This window comes from Polypterus senegalus, chromosome 6 (genome assembly GCF_016835505.1).
Source record: "Polypterus senegalus isolate Bchr_013 chromosome 6, ASM1683550v1, whole genome shotgun sequence".
NCBI lineage: Eukaryota > Metazoa > Chordata > Cladistia > Polypteriformes > Polypteridae > Polypterus > Polypterus senegalus.
The window spans coordinates 133,260,365-133,286,366 of NC_053159.1; the positions used below are offsets into that span (position 1 = coordinate 133,260,365).

Genomic DNA, 26,002 nt, shown 5'->3' on the forward strand with positions numbered 1-26,002 from the left:
CTCGCCTCAGGATCTGTGTTGTGATTGGTTCATGGTGACGCCCTTTTTCAAGGGAAACTAGGGTAACTGGTCACGGCGCAAAGTGACTGGTATCCCTGACATTTCATTCTGTATTTGGAGAACTTTTAACAGACGTTAATGTCTGCTCCCTAATGACCTCGATGGTATACTTTCACTGGTCACAGAAGGCAGAAGGAACCGATTCTGTAGCTCAGCTAAAAAGAACCTGACAGATGGAGTTAGTGGTGGAAAACAATAGAGAAGCTAGCATTATGTTGTTGAAAGATTGCCAGCCTTCGCTCGCCAGATTTGCTGTAGGTGTTCAGTGTCTCCGCAGTTGCTGTGCATCAAACTGGGCGTACCTGTAAAGACCTGAAATATTAGGTGATACTTGTGTTTTCAATGGAGCCAGAGGGAAATTGTGGGCCCTAAAGAGAAGTGGCCCACAACTGGCAATCCCGGTGTCACAAGTTAACTTTTTACAACTCTAAGTTCGACTGTCTACATGTATGTATATATATATATATATATATATATATATATATATATATATATATATATATATATATATATATATATATGAGACAAACCATGAAGGGAAATCCAGGTCCATTTAGGAGAATATGACTTCTGAAGTTAACAAAGATTAACGACATTATCAGTTGTTAAATAACTATTACCAATTAGTCCTAGGCAGTATCTATTACAAATGAAAATGACATTATGCATGCCCATCTCTGAATGCGCATGTTAACACATTATTTAACCCTTTTAATGTGATATGTATATTGGTGTTTAGGGTGGCGCAGTGGGTAGCGCTGCTGTCTCGCAGTTTAGAGGACATGGGTTCGCTTCCCAGGTCCTCCCTTCGTGGTGCTCCGGTTTCCTCCCACAGTCCAAAGACATGTAGGTTAGGTGCATTGGCGATTCTAAATTGTCCCTAGTGCTTGGTGTGTGCGCGCCCTGTGGTGGGCTGGCGCCCTTCCCGGGGTTTGTTTCCTGCCTTGCGCCCTTTGTTGGCTGGGATTGGCTTCAACAGACCCCCGTGACCCTGTAGTTAGGATATAGCGGATGGCACTGCAGAAAGGATTGCTTGCGATCAGTGACAGAATCTCCTATTGATGGCATCTGCATGTGACTTGCATGTTTCTACCCGTGTTTGTGTGGCTTGACGTCAGGAACTTTAATTTCATGCCATACTTTCCTATGCCACAGCTTTAATTTGTGCGCTGGTGTAACCTCAGATTTGGTTTCTGCTTTGCTCACGATTCTTAAGACAGAAGCTCCGACTCTTCATGACTTTGTTGGGTAAAAAGCAAGTGTGCAGTGCAGTGTTTAATAACTAATTTTAATTGTATGCCCAAGTTAAAACACATTTTTTTTATTCTTTCGATCGTTTTTCCAAACGTATTTGTTTTAGACCTGTCGGGGGTTTGAACATCTTGGGTTAAACCTCCAATATAGCTCACTCTTTAGGAGGATTCACGCACAAACAGGCAGTAGACCGGTAAAAATCATACTCAGGAGTTAGAAGAAAACATGTTTGTCTAAATAACATATTTCATTAGGTATGTTTAAGAATATAGTATTGGTGCACTGTATATTTATTTATAGCAGAAATTCTGGTGTTATATTAATGCTCTCATTAAGGACATGGCGAACAATATTTATTTCGAATTTCACATACAAGATTTCCATTTTGCCGTTGGATGGATATGAAGTAAGTCTGTCAGGCACATGCGCAGAAGGTCAACTAGAACAGGAATGATTATGTGTTGGAGCTGTATCGGGCTTACTATTACAGTATACTGTTACTCTTTTGTTGATTCTCTCCCTTTCAGTGGTCTCTTCCAGTTTCCACAAGAGGGCACTAGAAGCATTTTCAGGCATAAGTAGGGCAAGTTGCCAATTTGCTTCGTCTTTTTTTCTGATTGAGGCCAATGCCTTGTTTGAACTGGAGTGTCAGTGCAATTTCATTAGTCAGTTTTGCAATACTGGAAGCATGTTTTGCCCATCAAAGACACATTCTCCCTATGTCTGTATTTTTTTTCTGTGGGTACCCATCCACTTTTCAAATATGTGCAGCTACAGTTGCCTTGATTGTCTGAACTGTCCCTGCGATAGTGACTGTGCTTTCTGATAAACTGGCATCCACTTCAGGGTTGGCTTTTGCATTGTTCCCATTGTTTCCCATGTATATAAATAAGCAGTTGCCAGACATGAATGGATTCACAGGTGCACTTACAGTTTTTGTCCCCTGTTTGTTTTGCAAAATAAAATGTTTTTAATATATCTAGTACATTTCTAAACTGACATTGGATACCACATGACTGATTGGCCCTTGTTTTATAGTTACAGTTATACAGTTAGTGTTCTCATCTCTGCAACAAATGAAGTAAGTATAAAACAAAACACAGAAAGACCACTCTAGAAGTTGTGATATCTGCACAAAGAAGTTACAGAATATGACATAATACTAATATTGGAGATCATTGCTGCAATGCAATATCAAAACTGATTCCAATTATCTAAACTGTGCTGTCAGAATTGGTTTAGCAAAAGGGAAAATAGTTAGAAAATAATCAGATGTTAGGCAACTTGTGTTCTAAAACTACAGAAAGGGACAGAACCAAAAGGTCACAAGGAACCCCAAAACCAAAATGTTAGTTGAACTCCTGGTGGGAAACCATGCACCATCCTAGATAGTTTTTGCACTAGCTAACACCACAAAAATATTTGCTAAAGAATTCACAACTGGGCATGACACCATGTTTTTATGCTGCCCAATTGATGATGTTATGCAATTTCACTTCCTGCTGTTGAATTATCCCAGCAGAGCTAAACTGCAAACAACAATATGGCTGTTGACTTGATAAAACATCCAAAATGGAGGAGCTTGCAATAAACAAAATGGCAACCTGAAAATAAATACATAAAACTAATGATAGAAAAATCATGTGTTCAAAGTAATAATTAAATTGCAAAATTCTGTACATTCAAAATTGCATTCTGTCCACTTCAGAACTGAGAATCATGACATAAACAAGATGGCATATGTTACTTTAATATTAAAACCTAGACTAGTATAGTTGTAACGGCCTAGTGTGTGTGCATGAGTGTGTGTATCTGTGTGAATGTACCCTATGAGGAGTGACAATTTTAGTGTTAGTGTTAGTGTTTTAATGTTAACACCAGCCTTTTCCAGCTGATACTCCAGCTCCCTTACAACCTGAATTAGACTAGGAAGGTAAAATGGAATGAATTGATAATGGGTGAATGACTGGATGGTCACCTTTGGCAAATACAAGCTGAACTTGAGTCAGCAAGCAAGAGTTCACTTAAGCTGAAACAGTTGTGTGTTCTCTAAGAAGTGGCAGCCAGCCATATAAAAAATGACGTAGGCTCTCGTGAACTGGGAGTGTGACTGTTGTGTTTCTAATCTGATTGGACAGCCTTTATTGGACTGTTTGTGAGGTGAAGACCTGCCTTTGATTATAGTGAACTTTGCTATCACATTGTCAGCAAGGCAATTCAGATGTTATAAAAACTGGAGTGCTTCATTGATTTGTTAGTAATACCTCAACCACATAAAAATAAAATGACTTAACAGTAGCTTGCTGAGCAATAACTGATCTCTTTCTAAACTCTAATTGCACAAATAACAAGTTAATTAGACCTGGCTGATGCTGAGCTGTAAAAATTATATTCGTTCTCCCCAGATCATTAGCAATGATGTTAAAATTTTGAAACCAGATTTTTCTGCTGAATTCAGGCCTTTGGAAGGGCAGATATGGAGAAACATAATAAGACAAGTAAGAAAACAGCACATCAAGAAGCCAGTAAGGTGTTGTGTAAGTGGGTATTGTATAAGAGAGTAGATGGTTATCAAAACTCAAGATATGCTATGATGGGCACACAGCACTAAGGGATCATTAGGTTCATGTCTTTTTAAAAGGAGGAGGACATCAAAATAAAGATGCATTTGGGATCAACAAGTGGTAATACTATTGGGTGGTCTCACCTCACCAGTCATGTGGGGAAAACTTTAAATTTGGAGGAAGAGGGCCCAGTGCTTGGAGCTTGGAGGTAAATGATGGCAACTGTCTTTCTGCTAAGAGGTCATTAAGTTAGAGAAGATTAGGATTGAGATAGCTTAACTGTGGAGATAAGAAGTTTCAAGCAAAGAGAATAACTGGATAGAATTTCCTTGTGAACAGTTTGGGTGATAATTGGGTTTAGCTGGCCACTCAGAGCAGTTAGTCCTTTGTAGTGCAGCCTTTCTGATCTGTCAGGGGTCTCATCGTTGCCTATTCTGATCTCCTTACAATGCCATTTGTGTGTCATAAGTCACACTGGGTTAAAATATCAATATTAAAAGCAGCAAGCTGAGAACTCCCCAGCACTGTTATTAACAGCTGTAGATGCCACTCGTTCTGTTTTAGCTCAGCAAAAAAATGTAAACAGCAAGACCTAAAGTTGCCATAACAGTAATAATGTTGAACAATGTTTAAAGTTTATTTGCAAGCAATATATCTTAGCAAAGACAGTACAGTTTGTTACCACTCATAGAATGTAAATTTTATGTGCAGTTTGTTTCCACTCTTAGAATCTGAATTGTATTTCTAGCCGCTGGAGTGCAAAACAAAACCACTTGTTGTGTAACATTTTGTCCAAGTCTGATTTCTTGCATTCTAACATAAATTCAAAATCCTAATTTCCTAAAACCTTTCTTGCCGGAGAGCTTGCATATTAACACATTCTATCATCCATCAAATTAATTCATTCCCAGTATCTCCTTTGCACACAACACAGTGTGTACAGTTTCTAAAAATGCAACTTAAAAACTAGCACTGTATGGGGGTGGCATGATGGTGGTAGAGAAACAGAGAAGTCAGTAATGTAGATGTCGTCCGAATGTCAGTGTGTACGTCACCCCCAGGAGATGTCATGGTAAAATGTGCTCTCAATGGGATTTGTTTTAAGAAAATATAATGTTGCCTGTTGTGGAGAAATCGTCTTCAGAAAAAAAAAAAAACAAGCAGAGTCTTCAGATAGGCAGTCAGAATTGGACTTTATTGCAGAGTATAGGAAAGCATTGCAGAGCACATAAAGCCATCTCAGTTCAGTGGGTTGGGCACAGCTCATGTTTATTTCAGTTCTTAAAACATCTGCACTCCGTGAATATTCCTCGTCATCCACTTTATCTTTATAATATTGACCTCGTGCTGTACATTTTTTCATAACAATTACCTTGCCTTGTAAACTTCCATCCATCCATTATTCAACCTGCCAGCCCACCACAGGGTGCACACACACCCACACACCATGCACACACTAGGGACAATTTAGAATCACCAATGCACCTAACCTGCATGTCTTTGGACTGTGGGAGGAAACCAGAGTGCCCGGAGGAAACCCATGCAGACACGGGGAGAACATGCAAACTCCACGCAGGGAGGACCCGGGAAGCGAACCAGGGTCTCACAACTGCGAGGCAGCAGCGCTACCCCTGCACCTTGTAAACTTCTTTCCCCTAATAATCGTCAATCTTTTCATAGCAGTCTTTAGGACTTGAAGGTCATCCTTGCTGCCTGGCCCGGAGGTGACCATCACCTAATCATCTTTTAAATTCCTCACATTCTCACATTCCTAATCTTGAGCTATTAAAAACTGGTGGCCTATTAATTTATCAGTCCTCATCATTAAGATGGAACCAGGATGACCCACATATGAGAAGCTGAAGTGCTCAATCAATAATTACTTGTTGCACCAGCATTCCATAGGGCTAAAATCATAGGCAGCTGTGCTGGTAAGCACAGCAGGCAGTTTCACTGTTAAAGACCAAGCTAATGGATCTGGAAGTAGGCAGGTGGCCTTAAGCAGACATGCGCAGCGCTTCTTAAAAGAAAAAATACAAGCCTTTACTAATTAACCCTTAAATTCTCATATTGCTCAAAGCCAACTGATATAATATGATCTATGTTCCTACCCTCACCTATGGTCATAAGCTATGGGTAGTGACTGAAAGAACGAGATCACGAATACAAGAGACTGAAATGAGTTTCCTCCTCAGGGCTTTCCCTTAAAGATAGGGTGAGAAGCTCAGTCATTTGGGAGGGGCTCGGAGTAGAGCCACTGCTCCTCTGCATTGAGAGGAGTCAGATAAGGTGGCTCGGGCATCTGATCAGGATGCCTCCTGGACACCTCCCTAGTGAGGTGTTCCGAGCATGTCCAACCAGGAGGAGGCCCTGGGGAAGACCCAGGACACGCTGGAGGGACTATGTCTCCTGGCTTGTCTGGGAACACCTCAGGATTCTCCTGGAAGAGCTAGAAGAAGTGGCAGAGGAGAGGGAAGTCTGGGCAACTCTGCTCAAGCTGCTGTCACCGTGACCCGATCTCGGATAAGCGGAAGAGGATGGATGGATGTTTAATTAAGATATTCGTACACCTTAATATATACATTTATATGCAATTTAAAAATGTTTACATGTTTAAAATGCTTATGCACTAGCATGCAAGCTTGTTTAGTTTTCTTTAACACTAGAATTACCAGAGCCTACGAAAAAACTCGTAATTCCGTCCCACCTTAAATCGCTTCTTAAATCCCTTCACACCTCTCCGCCGTTTCTTTGCTATTTGGACTTCAGGCTTCATACATTATATAGTTTATGCCTACATTTTGTCATCTACTACTATAATATAAAAAATGTTTCTGTTTTAACAATGTGTTGACACAGATTACTGTAGAAACGGAACAGACATGAAATGCGTGTGTTCCAAATAACAATCTATTATTTCCACTCTAAAACTCCACTTCACTCCCAGATACTCAATCAAGGCATGAGCTGGGAGAAGTTCATGCACGTTCTAAATTGGTGGGGGGATGGAATAGCCGGCTGCTCCTAGCTTCTCTTTATCAGCACATTTAGAAAACAAAGGGCGCTGGCGGAGAGGTGTGAAGGGATTTAAGAAGCGATTTAAGGTGGGACGGAATTACGAGTTTTTTCGTAGGCTCTGGTAATTCTAGTGTTAAGATTAAGGGCCTTGAAGGCTTTTAGAAACTTGTTTAGTCCTTTGTCAGTCAGAAGGCCCAGCAGAGCCGCCACGTCCCAAAACAAAAGCTTGCTTAATTAGTTCCCTCAAAAAACACAGCGCCCTTTTTCAGAGAAAACAAGGCAGGTGAAAGGAAGCAGACCACATTAAAAACAAAAGTAGTGGCCTGTAAAATAATAGTGCCTGTCTAAGCCATTTAAAAAGATGTCGAGCATATAGTCAATATTTCTAAAACCTAAAAACAAGGATTAAATTAAGATCCTTAATTTAAATTTTCAACTTGCCCTACAAGGCAGAGAAACACTTTGAAAGATTGTTGTGAGCCTTCTCCTTCTTCACCAAGGGAAAAAATAAAATTGTGAGCCCTAAAATCTGTTAATGAGACTATTAATGAGATACGTTGGTTTAAATAGGCTTATTACTTACTATAATATTTTAAGAAGGGCATTTCTTAAAGAAAATAGACAGGTAAATAACAAAATGATTTTCTGTAATTAGAATGATAATGATAATTCATCAAACAAATGCGCAATTAATAGTAAAAGAAAAAGTAAACTGCAACAATCAGTGATATTTAAAGGAGTGAATGTAAAGGGAAACCTCCCAAAAATACTCTAAAGATATCAATTGCTTTAATCAATAAACTTAAAGGAAACTGTAAAACGGGAAAAACATTACCCCCCAAAACCAGAATTCTAAGCAAAGTAGACATTTTGAACTATTTCAGTAATTCACTAGAATGAGCTGTTACATAAAGAAAAATATTCAAAGACAGAGGCAGAAAACTCACCATCACTGCAGTACACCTGCATGTTTAGGGGGCCCTTCATCCCCTATCTTATTTTTAAAACTTGCAATAGTGAACACATGGAAGAATGATCAAACAAAGAAAAACTAATTAATGAACAACTGACCAAAATTGCAAATGTAAAGGTTAAACTCTAAAGAAAAGAAAATAGAAAAGAGGGCACATTATTAGAATTAACATAAGAGAAGACCAAATTGGAGTCCTGACACTGATCACGAGAAGTAGCCCCCCAAGATGGGGTCACAGATTTTCCAGTGAAACAATCAGCTTAGAGGCAGGAGGTGAGCGTGAAGACTCAGTGGTGGGGAGGACGGCAGGCATCAATGAGGAGACAAACAAAGACCGGAGGTGATACTTGAAGGTGGAGTAAATGAGGAAGCAACCTCACTAGACAGTCCAGGCCTAAGGCTTGTGTAGGAAGGCTACTCTTGGGCAACAGGCTTACTTCATTTCTTTGTGTTCTGTCTATATGTATCTTTCTCTTGTGTATGTGTATTGTTTTGTTGTTTGTCATAACTAAATATTCTAAACAGAAAAGTGCCTGATATTTATCACTGAAACATCCTGTAGTCAAAAAATTAAACTCATTGATGTTTTTGTTGAAGCAAAAAATGATGATACGTTTTTGAAAAGAATGAGTAGACTACACTTTCAAATTGTATTTTGTTTCCTAAGGGCATTGATTCTAAGTAATCAGTGACATCATGGTCACTGTCATTTTGTGAAATATTTGCTATGACACTCTATGCTGCTTGGGCACCTGGACCACATTCAGCATAGTGTGCCACCACGGTGGACATATTTAAAATCAAGCTGCATATTAGAAAGCATTCAAATGCTCTTTCTAATGAAGGAAAGACCTACTTGCCTACTGGGCAAATACATTAAAATGAATAGTTTTGTGTTTTGGCAAATTCTTTCTTTAACTACCTTGTCATGTCACTGTTTTGCTGGACTTGAGTGTCTTAATTCTTGCATTCAACTGATTACACTTTCCAGGTTTCCCTTAAATCTTCACTGCATGATTCTCCTATCCATCTTGATATTTTTAGGGTCATGATACTTGAATTAGAAACCAAGCCAATGCTGCGGGCAAACGAGCATTGTGGGACACTAAAACTAATGATCAGTCTGAAAGTGTGTAAAAAATGGAGTCTCTGTAGCTATTTTCTGTGTATGACTGGCATCATTGTACAATGTCAGTGGGTATCTTTGCTACCTCACAGCCCTTGTTTGAATCCTGGCTGGGTCCACTTTGTGTTTGGTGTTCGCTTACCCCTGTCATATTCATTTCAGTTTCCTCTCGTTGTTACAGCTAGGTGACTGAGAGAGTTGTAACACCACCCTACAGCTGACTGGCATCCTGCCAAGGACTGGTTCCTTTTGTTGCAGTGATAATCTCCAGTACCCTGCCATCCTGATCAACCCTTTGTATGCATACATTAGTTGTTGTATTTTTAATATAATATATTTTAAGATGAAGATTTTGAGTGGCGTAAAAAGGATATCCTGGAATTAGTTAGGATCTCTTTGATCCAGAGTGAAACATGCATGTGTGTTCATCACTTTCTGGATATTGTATTTGATGGGAAAGTATAGTGATTATTGAGTTCTTTGCATCATTAAAATGGTTTTGAAGAACACATAATGAATGTTCTTCAGAGTTAAGGGCTTTCAAATCTGTAACTAATTTCACAGATTTATAGGCAAAATGTCCCTGAAACTGTTAGTCATTTAGTTAATCAGTAGATGAAACAAGCTATTTAATGCCCAGCAATTAAAGAACATTGGCTCATAAAATGAAGTCGCGTACCAAGTGCATTCACTGTTATTAGATCTCACCTTGTTTTAGGTAATCCATATGTGTTTATTGGCTCACATTTGCCACTAATCGCATTGTACAAATTCAACATAATTTTGATTAAGAAACCCCATATTCTCTTTAAAACCTTGACTCCATCCTGTCTTAGCTGTTTCCCTGTATTCTGTGTGACATAGGTCTTCACTGACCCTGAGGAGGCTTTGTCCTTGAGCCATGTGTGATCTTAGATAGGATCAGGCATCTATTCTTGGGGGCCTACTCTTTGTTTTCACCAGGCTAATACGGTGGAGCACTTTAAAAAAACTGCTAAAAACTCATTATTTTAACATGGCTTTCTCATAGCTTCAATTTAGTTTAACCCTGATATTCTGTATATGCATTTAATTATCATTATCATTCTTGGTGGCTCCGAAATCTGTACTAACCCCTACTTTCTCTGCTGTTATTTTTCCGGCTTTCTGTGGTGGTGATCTGCTCCACCACCACCTGATCAAAGCAGCGTGCTCTCCTTACATTGATGGATTGAAGGCCAGAGGTCCACATGACCATCATTATCAAATTCTTCCATGAGAACCCTGAATACAACGAGGAGTGACTGAGGTCATTTATGTTAGGTAGAATGCCTAGAGGGGGCTGAGTGGGCTCGAGACCTCAGAGTTTTGTTTTTTTTTCTGTCCTCCTGGCCATCAGACCTTACTTTTATTCTATGTTAATTAGTATTGCCTAATTGTATTTTTATATTTTGTCTTTTTTCTCTTTCTTCATCCTGTAAAGCACTTTGAGCTACATCTCTTATATGAAAATGTGCTATATAAATAAATGTTGTTGTTTTGAGCAGTGGGCTACCATCTATCATAATGGGATCTCTCTGCTGTCACCTACTGCTTTGAAGGAGTTGTACTGGCCTCCTGCCAATCCTTGATGACTTTGCTGTCTCTGGTGTTTTTAGAGACGCTACTTCTAGGATGGTCTACACTGGTGTTTTGAGAACACTTTTTCTGTGTAGCTTTTTTTCTACATAGGTGGTTCCATTTGGGACAGTCAACCTCCTCTTGCCAAGTCAATAACCTATTACACAGTCCAGCATAAAATAATTGAGGACACTTGAATTAAATATTTATTGGCATTTAACTTTCCTAAAAAAAGAAAGAAGTGGTAACATTTTTTTAGACAGGCTTCTCTTAAGTTATGTGACTTATCATTTCCTTCCAGTAATGTTGAAAGTGAAATTCATTCAACATGATTTAAAAGAATAATAATGAGTATACATAAATGAGCATGAAAAGAAAGTGCTGCATAAATAATAAATGCAACACATGAAAAAGACAGTAAATTGTTTAAAAAAAGACTCTACTACTTTTAAACAAAATCAAAGGAAATGTGTTCACTTGCTGAGCAAAACTTTAGAGACCAGGGTTCACTTCCTGGCTTAGCCTCTGTCTGCATGAAGTTTTCACGCTCTTCCTCTGTGTTCAGTTTGCTTTGGACATTCCATTTACTTCCCGTATCCCCAAAATATGCACATTAGATTAATTGAAGTCTGCAAACTGGCCCAGTCTGAGTGAATGGAATCCTATGCCTCTGTTTGTCCTCAATTGAGCTGGTGTCCCATTTAGGTTAGTCCCTTTTTAAACCTGATGCTGGTGGGTATGCTCCCCACATGTCTGTGATTAATTTAATAACAATTATATGTTTACAATAAGAATGGAATAACATAAATCCAAATATGATGCATTTAGGGGAAAAGCCACACCTCTTTTTTTAGTTGTTATAAGGTCACACCAGTTGATACACCACAACCTCTTCTATGGTTCACTTAAAAACAACAGAACTGCTTTACTTCAAGTGCTTAATTATTAGCATAATCAGCAAGATTAGCCTTACAGTTTGTAGTTATAAATTAGAATCATCCAACTTGTTAACTTCAATTTGTAGATCAGACCCTGTGCTCAGTGGATCATAAAAGGGCCTTCATTGCACAATTAAATAAGGATTTTTTTAAACACATATTTTTTCAACTTCATTATGCTTAATCTACATCAAAGATTGTTAACGTTTGCCCTATTTTGATTATTTAATTAAATTAATTTTGTATTAATTCATTTTGTGACCCAACAGCAGTTCTCACGCGTGCCAGTTTGCTTCATAGAATGCCCTTGAGTAACACAGTGGAGCACTCAGCAGTGCTGAGTAAATTTGATCCCTCTGGACAGAAGAAGATGCATAGAACCAAGAATCGTCCCCAGTGTTTTTTTTGTCTGGCTGGTCTTAAGCACAAATGTTCTTCACATGTATCCATTTCAGTGGTATTGTGGTCCAGATCCCTTTCAATACCATCAACCCCTGTATCACTTTTCCCAAACATAGTTGACTACTGGTTACTCAGTGGGACCTCATTGCACTTGCAGAACTGAAAAAGAAAAACATTGTAAATAAAACATTATTATGTTTTGGGAGCCACCAGGATGGAATTTGGGACCATACCCCTCCTATTTGAAAGAGCCACAATCAGCTCACAATTGCTAAATTTGCTCAACCATGAAAATAATTTGCATCAGGAGAGATGTAAAAATAGGGCTACAAAAATTAAGCTGACTGCATCCAAATTCCCTGTAGTCAAGACCACTAGATAATTAGGCAGTTATGCCAGTAGTATTGTGGGTGAAGAGTGTATTATAAAAGTACAGTTTTATGTGTTTAAATCCTACCACTAGGTTACTGCTCACTTCAAATTCACCCAGTGTTTAAGATTTTAATTTTGTTTTTACTGCTTCAGGAGGTTTTCCAGCATGAATAGCACTTCTCTAGGTAAATGCTCTTGGGCTGTATTATATCTAAAAGTTTTCAGATTAATTTTTCAGATTCATGTTCAGCCATTTTCTCTCATTCAATTGAACTCATAATAACTCTTTTTGTTAACTCACCATAGCCATAATCCGCTCTCTTCTGGAAATTATTCCCAGGATGAGAGTGAGGACACCAACTACCACAGCAGCAATAATAGGCTCCATGGTGACAGTGTAGGTCTTGTCTGTGGAGAAATTTCAGAATAAGTAGTATTAAAAAAGGCAAAAGGAAGGCAGCTTGGCAAACACATTTTACAACCATTGCACCTTCCCCTGATTTACAGAAATGCATTTCTTTTTTTTTTTGTCCTTTTTAGAATTTAAGGATCCCAGGAATGATAAGAATGCTATGCATAAACACAGAATATATGCAGAAGCCAGAGTGTCTCTGCTTTTTATAAAACCATCACAGTAGAAACTGGGCTTTTCTACTGAGGCCCTGACAAAGGGTATTTTGGGCCTCCAGCTGCAGACCACCATTCCCAATAAACGACAACAGAATTATAGCATATTTCACATGGACAATTGGTTGTTAAATTCATTCCCACCCTGGGTGGTGGCGGCAGGATTTTGTTCCAACCAACTTCTGTGTTTAATTGGACTCCTAGCCAAATAAGCAGGCTGCTTTTTCCCAATTTCTATTTCCTGGGGCTATTACAGAAATTAAAAAAGTAAGTTTGGTAAATTTTGTATTAGAATGCACCAAACATTTATGTATGTTATGTGGGGATAGTTTAGTATTTTAGTGATTTTCATCATCATCAAGATTTTCATTCTTTTTATTCAAGGTATTCTAGTTATAAAATCCATTATTTAACTCATTATTTACTAATGAGCATGTTCATTAGTGGGTCTGATGCTGAAGTAGTCGCAGCCTTTCAACATTCAGTGCCTTATGCCCAGGTGTCTGCTCTCCTCATTGTCATTTTTAGAATACAATTAAGACAGACAATTACACAGGAAAAAGAGTACATTAATAGGAAAACAACAAAACAGAGTTAAGCATTTATAGCTACAGCAAAAATATAAGTATTTCTTGATGTAAAGGTAAATACATGTAAACATCACACTGCTCTTCTTTCCTGAATGCAGAATAACAAGAAATAAAGAAGACCAGCTACTTAAATTAGATTTGTTAAAGATAAAATAACTCAATGATTGTCACATGGGGTCTGAAAACCACTGATATGGAGGAATCTCATCGCCATCATTTGCCATGAAAATAACCTTGGTTTTGTTCAGCAGTTTGGTACATTTTAAATGATCATTTTCTCTTATTTAAGCTGTTTTATGCAGTGCAGTAACATTTTTCCACTATTATTTCTCTTCTTGTTTGTTTACTAGAAAAATGAGACTTGTTCAGTGATAATGGCATTTCACATCATTATTTGTCCTCTCAGTGATCATGACACTTTCCACCAGTGTTTACTGTTTGGTTCTATGACCATTCAGTAGTTATATACATATGAACATGCACATTGTTTGTTACTAAATAATAAATTATTCTTATGACTGACTGTTCAGCACCTTTTCAATCATTGAATAGAAATCACCTTCTTGGCATTATAAGAAGCACTATAACAGCACCCTGTACAACTCATGCTGTAAATTTCACTCAAAAACATTCCCTCCCAGTGTTTTGCTACCATAATGGATATAATTTCAAGTAGTAATTTTAACACATTCTGCATCTTTTTCTGCACTCTTAATTGTTAGTTTGCATATGTGCTGTGGTGTAATTATGACTGTGACATTTTAATTTAGTGTTTCAATTATTGATTGTTTGAAAGGAAAAACTGGCATCCATTTCTGCATTAATTGACTTGTTTAAAAATTTGGTGAAGGGGGCCTTTCTTAATAAGTTGGTAGTACTTACTTTATTCGGTCCCCTCACCGTGGATCCATTTGCAATTCATTCATTTCTTTCCCCAGAGTGCAAGACCTAATAAAAAAATATTGATGTGTCTTTGCATCTGCCAGCGCAAATGTGGAAGAAATAGTACTGAAATGTGGCAAGAAAGTCCGAACCTCTGCTTGGAGGCTATTTAACTTGAGATCTATGGCTTTTTGATCAGAAGTGCATACCAATAGTGTAAGCATTGTGAATATGAACATACTGGCTCATCACCATTGACAAACTCTATAAAGATAATACCTCCTGAAAAATATTGAAAAAAAGATATATGGTGGCCGAATGGAATGAACATATAGAGAAGGAAAGGAGAAAAAGAAGAGATGTACCTTTTACAGTGAGGTGGAAGATCCTTGTGGCATTGCCATGAACCTCTGATATAGCCAAACACTTATATGAAGCCTTGTGAGAGTCCATCACTTTGGGGATGGTCATCCTAGCCTGTTTGGCATCCTGATATATCTGGTAGCTTCCAATGATAAGGTCGATGCTTTCTTCATCTTTAAACCAATGCACCTTTACCTGAGGGTTGGACCATACGTCACAGTTAAAGGATATTGCTCTGCCCCTTTCACCAGTGACATTTTCCTCTCCAGACAGTGTTGTGGCAACTGTGAAAGAGTAAATAAATTAATTTAATCACCAAAGCGTTTATGTTTTAAATGTTCCAGTTTCAAGGACATTACTCTGCAAATTTTCCTCACTATTACAGTAGCAGGGTTTCAATTCACAGTCAGATGATCGATCTTCTTTCCTAATGGGATTTTATCTTCCAATTGTCATACTCTGCAGCAGGCTTATTTTCAGAGAAGTTTATGCATTGCATTACTTTAAAAGCCTTTACCTAGTCTATTCATATTCTGTCCATTCTTTCTTCTTTGTTTTATTCTGCTTATGGCAAATTTTACTCCCTATTCTGGGCTGAGGCACACCAGCACACAGTGTGCCCCCTTGTTGCACTCACCCATTGAGTCCAGCTACCTTCTGATTATCGTCTCTGCTTTCTATGAAGGGTTTTTTTTTCCACATATTCATGGATCATACCCATTAGACACAAGCATTTTGATAAAGTGTATTGGGGAAATTTGAGAAAGCAAGCATTAAAAGGCAAATAAACAGACAGTGTCAGTAAAGAGACCAATAAATTAGTCAGATATCTTCTGCAGTCACAACAAGGCTCAGATTGGTAGTCATAGTCTGCATGCTTTTTGTTATTGGGCTATATTTTTTGTTTTCCATACTTGGTCACACCAGTTTGGCCTTGCAGTTATCTTTTTTAATATTAAGACTATCAGTTTCCTCAAGTTAAATACGGAAATACTGAAATCTTAGTTGTTAATACAAATCAAAGTAGTGAGGGCAGTAGAAATAAACTTGACCCTTTAGCACTAAAAGTCAAGGCGGAAGTAAAGAATTCTAGTTTAATCTTGGACTCTGACCTAAACTGTAAATCACACATTAACCAGATTACTAGGACTGCATTTTTCCATTTAAAGAGTACTGAAAATGTTAGACCTCTTAAAAAACTCCAGGATATTATGAAATGAATTTACGCTTTTGTTTATAGTCAGCTAGATTACTGTAATGCACTCCTAAGTGGTCTACTTAAGAAAGACATCAATTGGCTGCAATTAGTCCAGAATGCAGCAGCCAGAATCTTAACCAGAAATAGAAAATCTGAGCACATCTCGCCCATTTAAGAGTCGTTTGGTTGTTTACCCATGTTCTTTAGAATTGATTTTAAAATACTACTAATGGTGTAAAAAGCCTTAAATAATCTTGTTCCTATCTATATCTTGGAGCACCTATCCCACTACATTACAAATTATAACCTTAGATCATCATAGCGGCCTGCTTATAAATCCAAGAGCCAAGCTTAAAACAAGTGGTGAGACATCCTTACCTATTATGCACCAAAAATCTGAAATGCTTTACCAATTGGGATTGAGAAACTCTTATAATCTTGCTTTATAATTTTTACTTTTTTATAGTTTCAATTTAGTTCTACTCGTAATAACCTAGATATGCATAAAATTACCATTCTTTTTGAATGAATCTGTTTAAAGTCCTGTGCAGCAACCTGTGATGTCTGCATGAAAACGGATACCCCAACTTCTCACAAAACCCCCTGTTGTTGAATGCACTGAGACAAAGCCTATAACAGACTACTTAAGAGCATTTATTTTGGGCAGAATGCCCAGTGGGGACTGGGCAGTCTTTTGGCATGGAACCTCTAAAGATTTGGTTTTTTTTCTCCAGCTAGCTGGAGTTTTTAAATTTTATTCTGACCACATTGGACTATCATTTTGAAACTTAAAAAAGGAATTCTAAATTTAAGATAGTTAAATCTACTTCTGTTAAATATACATCTCACTATTTTAAAAGGAAATCCTGACACAAGACTTTCTCTGAGATAATTTTAACTCCCGCGAGAAATAATTTCAGGTCCCACTTTTTGCCAAGAGATTTTGACAAGTTCCACCCTCTTCTCAAACATTTACAACCATGCCCACGGTCCACTCACTTCTTATTCGTGTGAATGCTATTATCAGACACAGTTCCTGCACTCTCAGCTCCCAGCGGGGTAAGAAATAAAAGACAAGGAGTAGAAGACAAAGTAAAACGTTGTAAAGAGGTTCAAAAACATTGGCAGAATACACATGCAGAGCAGGTTAGAGATTATGAAAGTACTAAAATTCGAAAGTCTCAAATAACTGATAGTTAAGATTGCATTAGCGCTAACAAACAGAAATTATTACTTGGTGAAATAACGGAACAGCGAAAAGAGATTGAATATATGGGCATAGGTGATATGACAGAAGTACGTAGATGTTGTTTGAATTTAAACTTTAAATCAGAGACTTGCAGATCATCTAATTCGTGTTGCCATCAGGGAAAAGTAGTGTTTCTTCCCAATAAAGAAGCGTATCCATGAGAATTAAAAGATTTGTTGTTTGGTGAAAGTGAAATCCACATACGCAAGTGGCAGAGACGTGGAGTGAGCATTGCTATTCAGCTTATCCAGCCTGTTTTTGAGACTTGTGAATGAAAATGGAGGACATGGAGAAAAAGGCCATGAAACCGCAGGGATAACATGTAAACACCACACATAGGGCAACTAAGCCTAAAATTCAAAAAAAGGTCCTGGAGCAAAAAGGCAGCACTTCTTGTAATAGAGCCACTGAACTGCCCAATATAAATAATGTAATAATTAGAAATAAAATGAAGAAAATAAAAAATAAATAAGATGGAGTAGCTTTGATGAGCAGTGAGGCAGAATAAACATATAGGGAAACAAGAGACTTTAAGAGTGATTCTCATCTCATTGCCAGTTTCTTTCTCCTTCTCTGGCTGTTCTGATTTTCTTTTTTCTTTCCTCATATATTTATTTTTCTGGACACATTGAACATCACCTTTTACCTCTCATCAAAGGAGGTTCTTTTTAATTGGCACAACTGATCTTATAACCTTCAGGTGGGTATATCCTGAAGTGGCGACACTGTGCTACTGGATTACATCCTTTCATGCTTTAATCCATCTGGAGTTATGAATGAAAAGGATTTAAAAAATGCCTTAAATAAAACTGACATCCGACCTTTGGATGAAAGCAGCGGAATGGCCTAGATGGACCTAAACTTCTCTGAGCTCTTGTTTGCCCTTTTTCTTGCTTCTTTTCCCTCTGAGTCCTTTGTTTTACTTAGCGGCTAATCATTTTGCATAGAGGACTGGTGGTGGAAAACCAACAAAACCAATAGCCTTACACAGTAATGCCTTCCACTGAATATAAAATGGGCAGTCCTAGTAACTTTGAAGATTCAGAATGTTTTCTCCTCTTGTCCATGTAAACCATCCTTCAGATATACCACTTTTCCTACCATTTGCCCAGACTATTGCAGATTAGAAACCCCTTACACGCTGGGGCAACCCAAAATAAAGCCTTAATATTCAAAAAATAAAGCCAAGACAGTCAATCTTTCACTAAAACCTGACATATAACTTCTCAAATGTGATAGAATCCATGTTTGTGTAAAATGTAAAAATTCCTTTACTTAGAAACTGCTGCTAAACTAGGGGAAAAAAAGGCGCTCACATAAATATTTCCAAATTTCTGTTTTCTGATACAGTATATCTCATGTACCAGTAATGGCAGGGCAGTTTTTTCACCTCTTAGGCGTTCCCAGACATGTCAACTGTACCTGTCATGTTCATGTTGATAACACAAAGAAATAAATAGTTACATCATTTGGCACCATGGGCTCCCATCCCTTATTCAGAACTTCTTCAAACAGGAATCCAGGTTCAGAACAATTGTTTTGCACATATAACAGTGAATCATATAAAAACTCTGAACCCCATCCCCTAATACCCCACTTACACATTTACATGAAACTATTTACATTGTTTAGTCCTGCTTCAAATCGTGTATTTTTTCATTACACATGCCATCATCTATGTCTCATTACGTCCATACATGGACATCTATGTATCATGTGAGATGTCACAGTTGCTGCCATCCAATGGTATGAGCTTTACAGGTGTGTGACCTATTGAGTCAGAGCTAATGACCCAGAAATGTGAGGTAGTACTTGCCAAAGATCGCCCTGTGACTCCTATTATTTGGAGGATATCTCATGATTGATGCATTGTACAATAATGTGCTTGGACTTGTTTTGATCAGGAGAAGCTACTGTAAGTACTGATGTGTCACATATAGATATTTGCTGTTGTTTTGATCAGTCGGTGGGAAAGTTCATCGCCGTGATTCTTTTAAATAATTTTTTGACAATTTCTGAAAACATCACCCAGATGATTTCGTTTCAAAATTAAAGTCAACCGTAAATATTGTAACAATTTGAATACTAGGAGTGTGAAGTCGACACCTGTCGCTTGCAAACGAGGTATTGTTTGTGTCAGTGTGTGGCATAGTTCACCTATATGATATAGCGAAAGATTTTTATACAACTGCTTGGCCTCGTACTGGGTCACTCAGGGTCTACCTGGAAATTCCAAACTGGCTCAGTGGAATAGTGGATGGGTCTATAAGTGGGCACTATGATGGCTTGGCACCATATTCAAAGTTACTTCATGCACTTATTGCTGCTAAAATAAGACCCTAAATTGGATTGAGTAGGTGTCAGAATGTTATATTACAATTAACAGTCTTTTGAAGACAGATGTTAAAGGGCAGAATATGTGCCTGTTCTGCTGGACATTTACGTACTTACTGTATACTTTAACTGCATTATAGAGTGCAACAGCTAAAGAAAGCAACAAGCTAAAGTACTATATCCTTTATTATTTACATTTAATCTTTTATAATTTTGGTTTGTGATTTAATTCATAAGATAAAACTGTTTATAATGCTATTTTGTTTTTACATTTTTCCAGTTTTAAAGGTTCAGTATTTGTGTAGTGTCATTCATTAGAGGTTTCATTGAAGGGTTATAGCCGGGTTAAGGACATAAAGTACAGGACACCATGGGCTTTAGGCCTACAACAAGCAATCTAATCTCTCTCTAGACACAGGGGCTAGTGCATTCCATACAGAACAGCTGTGTTTTATCCCTCCCAGACCAATACTCACATTGTACATTGAGAACAACAGAAGCATTGATTTCTGGGTGTCGTTTGAGGCAGCATGTGAAGGTGACTTGGTTGTCGGACTCAGTGACTGGGTACACACACAAGCGGCTGCTGTTCTTCTGGTTATCAGCATTTAATGATACCTTGACCTTTTCTCTGTACCACTCCAGCCATTCTTCTTCTTCTGTGTTCTCAATTTTGCAACTCAGAGACAAGGCTTCGGACTTGTTAATAGTGATCTGGCCTTCGTGAAATCCTTCATTAACAACCACTTTCACACCTGTGACAACAAAACAGAAAGAGCTGATTAATTGACCACTTTGTGCGTAGCTAAATGTGTCCATATGTATAAGCTGTTCTAGACCAGGAGTCACCTTCTCCTGCTTAGTTCAGAATGGACTGCCATCTGCCTCTAATAGCCATGTGATGGGCAGCCACGGCCATTACCTGGGGGGATGCCAGCTGGATAGAAGAACTGGGGGAGAGAGCATCCACAAGATACTACCTTCCTCGGGATGGCTGAGGGCAGCCCTCCTGGTTGGTTGTGGGACCATGGATTCCCACAGGGAATGCTGTAAGTTGGAGTTTGATGCAACCCTGTTGGGTTCAACGGGGTCACTAGGGGGAGCTGCAGAGACAATAGAGCCCTGCTATATTGGGTTTCCATCACAAAGTAATTCTAATTAACTCTGATGAGCCATCTGGAACACTACTAGGTGTAACATAAAAGAAGCCGCCTCACTCCATTCGGAGAGCCAGGAACAGGGACAAAGCTTGCCAATGGAGGAGTGGAGGCAGAAATGAGAGAAAAAAAGAAGGAACTGTGTATTAGTGTTTGGTACTTTGTACTGCGCTGATGTGGGGCTTCCCCACTTGTAAATAAAATGTGTGGTGTGCTGCACTTGTGTCTAGCGTCTCCCTGTGTCAGGGTTGGGGCAGGTGGAGTGTCCCGTGGTGGTTCACAAACCAAAAGCAAGAAACACCAAGCCATACTTTGGAAGTATAGCACATCTTCAGTCCTTTATGTCCTTAGAGGATGCAAAAAAGTGATGTCTTTGTCTTTAGCTGTTTAGATTACTGCAATGCACTTCTAGATTTCCCCTAAAACATTTAAATCAATTAAAGCTGGTTGATAATGCAGTTGCAATAATCCTCAGTAAATAAAAAGAAATCTGACCACATTCTAAATTGCACGAACATAACAGCATCTTTACACTGGCTGTCTGTGTCTTTCATAATCAATTTTAAAATACTGCTAATTAATAATAATAATACATTTTATTTATATAGCGCCTTTCCCATGCTCAAGGCACTTATGGAATATAAGAAAGAACGGCAGGGTATACAGTATATAGCATTGTACAAACCAAATAAATAAATAAAGAAGATTAAGACAGTAAATTCAGAGAAAGCCTAACAGACAACATAATTGATGGTCTAGCACACACACACACAGGTTACATGAGCATCTTGACAGAGAGATAAACTGAGAGAAAGGTAATAAAGTCAAGTAGAGCTAAAAGCCTTCCTGAACAGATGAGTTTTGAGTTGTTTTTTAAAAGAATTCATGGAGTCAGCTGACCTAATTAATTTCGGTAGGTCATTCCAGAGTCTGGGTGCTATACAGCTGAAGGCCCTGTCACCCATGGAGTGTAGATTAGTGTGGGGTACAACAAGATTGCCAGAATCAGAGGATCTTAGTGGGCGGCAGGCACATAGTGATGGAGAAGGTCACTGATGTAGTTTGGCAAGGTTATTTAAGGCTTTGTAGGTTATTAGTAGGATTTTATATTTGATTCTGTAAGACACAGGGAGCCAGTGAAGACGGAGCAGGATGGTGTGATGTGCTCGCTGCTGCTGGTTCGAGTAAGGACTCTTGCAGCTGAGTTTTGAATAAGCTGGAGCTGTGATATAAGATTAGAAGGGGCCCCTGCCAGCAGCGAGTTACAATAATCGATGCAGGATGTGATAAAAGCATGGACAAGTTTCTCAGCATTAGAAAAGGAGAGGAAGGAGCAAACACGAATATGTTACGGAGGTGAAAGTAAGAAAGTTTCTTAATGTGATTTATGTGGGCGGAATAAGAGGGAGGAATCAAAAATGACACCAAGATTCTTTGCAGTAGAGGCAGGTCTGATGAGATCACCCAAGATGGACTGGGAAGGAGCTCATTTTATTAAGTTGCATTTTAGTCCCAATTTGCAGGAGTTCAGTTTTGTTGCAATTTAATTTTAAAGAGTTCTGCTCCATCCAGGTTTTAATTTCACTAAGGCAGGTTGTGAGCTGAGAAAGCTCTGATGAAGTTCCACTTTTAACATTGAAGTAGAGTTGAGTATCATCTGCATAAAAATGATAGTACAGTCCATAGCTACGAATAATATGGCCAAGGGAAGCATATAAATACAGAAGAGCAGAAGGCCGAGGACAGAGCCCTGAGGAACTCCTTGTGTGACTGGCGCTGAGCTGGATCTGCTGTTGCCAAGACTAACAAACTCTTGCCTATCAGTCAGATAGGACTTGAACCACTGGAGGGCAGTGCCAGAGATACCCAGCATGTTCTCCATTCTGGACAGTAGAATGTCATGTCTGACAGTGTCAAATGTTGCACTGAGGTCTAATAGAATTAATATGCTGGTTTGTCCAGAGTCTGCTGCCATAAGGAAATCATTGGTTACCCATAGCAGAGCAGCTTCACAGCTTGAAACCAGATTGAAAGGGTTCCAACAAGTTATTAGTGGTTAAGTAATTGGTGAGCTGGGAGGCTGCAACACGCTCAAGAGCTTTTGACAAGAAAGGCAAGTGGAAAATAGGCTGGAAATTGTTAAAATTGTCAGCATCAAGACCAGACTTTTTTAACATTGGGGTTACAGAAGCGATTTTAAAAGTGAGCGGTACAGAGCCAGTGTCAAGGGATGAGTTTATTATTGTTGTAACAGTCGGGATTATGGCATGAAGGCAGGATTTAAGTAGTGTGCTGGGTATGGGGTCCAGTACACAAGTAGTCGTCCTCATCTTACAGAGCAACAAACGCAGATGTGACTGGTGAGAACTTAGAGAAGGAGCTGGATAGAGTGGGAAAACAGGGAGAGATATAAACAGGTGATGTATTTATGTTAGTTGAATTATTTAGATCTTTAATTTTGTTACAGAAAAAGTGGAGAAATTTCTCACAGACTTCAGTAGAAGAGGTAGTTGGGCCAGACACGGGTTTGAGTAGTTTATTAACTACAGAAAACAAAACCCTTGAGTTATTGTTGCCACTTTCTATTATTCTGCCATAGTGGGTGTTCTTAGCAGCAGTTAGTGCTTCTCTGTAAGCTCTTTGGTGGTCAGAGAAAGCCTGGATGTGCACGGTCAGGCCAGTCTTACGTGACATTCTCTCAAGGCGTCGCCAGCTGCTTTCATAGATCGCAATTCTGAATTACACCAAGGAGCTGAACGTTTAAAGAAAACCTCTTTATGTTTTAAAGGAGCTGTTTTATCTAATGCTGAATGAAGGGCTGAGTTATATTGGTCAACAGGACTATCTAGTGTTGACGGAATAGGTGAAGACAGTAAAAGATCAGACATGGATCCAGAAAGGCTTTGAATAATCTTGCATCTTCGTATATTTTGGCTCATTTCTCACCTTACATTCCCAATTGTAACCTTAGATCCTCAAATTCTACTTTACTCGCTATTTTGAGAGTTAAACATAAGACGTGGTGAGACTACTTTCAGATTTTTTGCTCCAAAAATATGGAATAATCTACCTTTCGAGATATGTCAGAATGGAACAGTGGAGTTGCTTAAATCATATCTTAAAACATACTCTTTTAAAGTGTCTTTTTTTGTAAATTTGTGTCTGATCTCATTGTTTGCCTTTTGTCTTCTCTTCTCAATCACCACGTGGACAGAATTCCCAGTTTTAGATGGGAGGAAGAAGAACTCTGAGGTCCTGTCCCTGATGATGTCTGCACAGGCTAATTCTCTTTTTTAATTTTTTTTCTCATATTCCAGATATATCATATAACACTCAGCACAGACTGGGTGGGCTTTTGGTCACAGAACCTCCAAGATTTTTTTCCTACCGGAGATTTTTTTCCTATTCCCACTGACCATCTGACCCTTTATTTGATTATTGCTTTTCTTTGTTTCCAACTACTACCATTTCTAAAACACCTTGAATTATACTTGTACTGGAAGGTTTTATATAAAAAGTGTTGTTGTTGTTGACTGTTAGCCAGACAAAACTATCAGGTATATGGCCTGCCTGCTGTTTCTACTCCACAGCTGACTTTTTCATGTAATTTTCCAAGATGCTTGTTTTGGAGTTAGTACCTGATAGTGTGCCTGCTGAAGCACCTTCTGTTGCTCAGGTCTATTATGGCGTGTCAAGTCAGTTGGCAAAGTTGCTTGATCCAATTTGCTGCCTTAAATTTGGTCAGTTATCTTTTCTTTTCTGTTTAATGTGGTCTACCAGCCATTGATCCCTTCTGACATCCTGAATCTACCATGCCACTAGTACCTGTCTGTGTGTATGTACTCTTCTGTTCAAGCTGCGTGATGCTTTCCACAATCTTGAGTCATCAAATCCTTTCTGCTCTGCAGAATCTGCTGAGTTGACTGATCAAGTCTGCTGTCTGCAGTTTTCTGAGTCAGACAGTCCTGTATGTTTTACGGAGCATTCAGATTCACCCGGTCCTGTTGTCAGTCATAAGACACCTCTTTCTGTCTGTAATATTGAGTGAGTCTTGTCAGCCGATCCTACCTGCTGTCCTGCATCTGCCAAGTAACCTGATCCTGTCTTCTGTCCTGGGACTACTAAGGTATCTGATCAGTTCTACTCTCCTGAATCTGTTAAGTCATCTGATCTTAATTTGTCTGTCAAGTAAACTCATCCTGACTTCCTGCTTGTGTCTGTTAAGGTGAATGAAACTGCCTGCTATCTTTGGTCTTCTGATTCACCTAATGATACGTCACTGCCTGCGGGTCCCAATCCAGGTGGTTCATCGTGTGGTGAGTGCGGTAACATGCTCTCAGTGCGTTCTCCCAGCCTCTTTGTCTCTAATGATCTGTAGCTGCTGTCCTGAATCAAAGTTATCTGATCCATTCTGCTCTACAGAATCTGCTGTTAACTAATCCTGCTCTACTGAGTTTTCCTGTTTGCTAACATGGAAGCATAGGGACATCTGATTTTTGTCTGCTACATTGAATCAGCCAGGTCACATAATCCTGTGTGTTGTCCTGAATCTGCCATATTGCCTAATCATGTATGCTGTCCTGAGTGTGGTGAGCCACTTCTGCTTACCTGCTTCACTTACTGCCCTGATTCTACTAAGACAGTAATACACTGAGCCATCTGATTGTTGTCCAAAGTCTTCTGTCTGCTGGTTTGAGTCTCCTGAGTCACCTGATTCTTTCTGTTCTCCTGAGTTTTCTAATTCACCTGATAGTGTTTGCTGTCCTGAGTTTACTAAGACATTGATATGTTGAGCCATCTGATTCAGCCTGTTGTTTTGAACCTACCTAGTTGACTGATCCTGTTTACTGTCTGAAAGTCTGCGGAGTCAGCTAGTCTTGTGTGTTCTACTGAGTTTACTGAGTCATCTGTCTGCTGCCATGAGTTTGCAAAGGTGCCTGATCCTGACTGCTCTCCTGAGTCTTCCTAGTTATCTGGTCAGTCCGCCGTCTTCTCTCTGCAGTCTTGTAAAGTGGCTGTGAATATTGACAAGACTGCAATAGCACAAGGCTCCAGTGAAAGAGTGGCTTCACTTCCTTTGAAAATGCTGTCTTGCTGGAGCAGCAGCAATCTGTTTCATTTTTTTCCCTGACTCCGAGTTCTAGACAAAGGTTTAACCCAAGCCTAACTGTAACTTTTGAATAAGGGGATCTGAAAGGGGCACATCTGTTATTCCCATGACAATGTGATCCCTTGCCAGTTAATTTCTTGGTGGCTCTTCATCACAGGCCAAAAAACAACGTCAGCAGTTTCACTT

The 26,002-nt window shown here is 38.9% G+C and overlaps 1 protein-coding gene across 1 annotated transcript; it reads right to left on the reverse strand.

Annotated features, from left to right (window-relative positions):
- Window positions 1-11,753: 11,753 nt before the first annotated feature.
- tmigd1 (transmembrane and immunoglobulin domain containing 1) lies at window positions 11,754-25,504 on the reverse strand. Its single transcript, XM_039755087.1, has 5 exons — window positions 25,315-25,504; window positions 20,026-20,304; window positions 14,771-15,052; window positions 12,608-12,714; window positions 11,754-12,093 (listed from the first exon to the last, which is right to left on the reverse strand). Exons 1-5 carry the CDS (start codon window positions 25,502-25,504, stop codon window positions 12,055-12,057), a joined length of 897 nt encoding a protein of 298 aa, XP_039611021.1. The 3' UTR covers window positions 11,754-12,054.
- Between the last annotated feature and the right edge of the window lie 498 nt (window positions 25,505-26,002).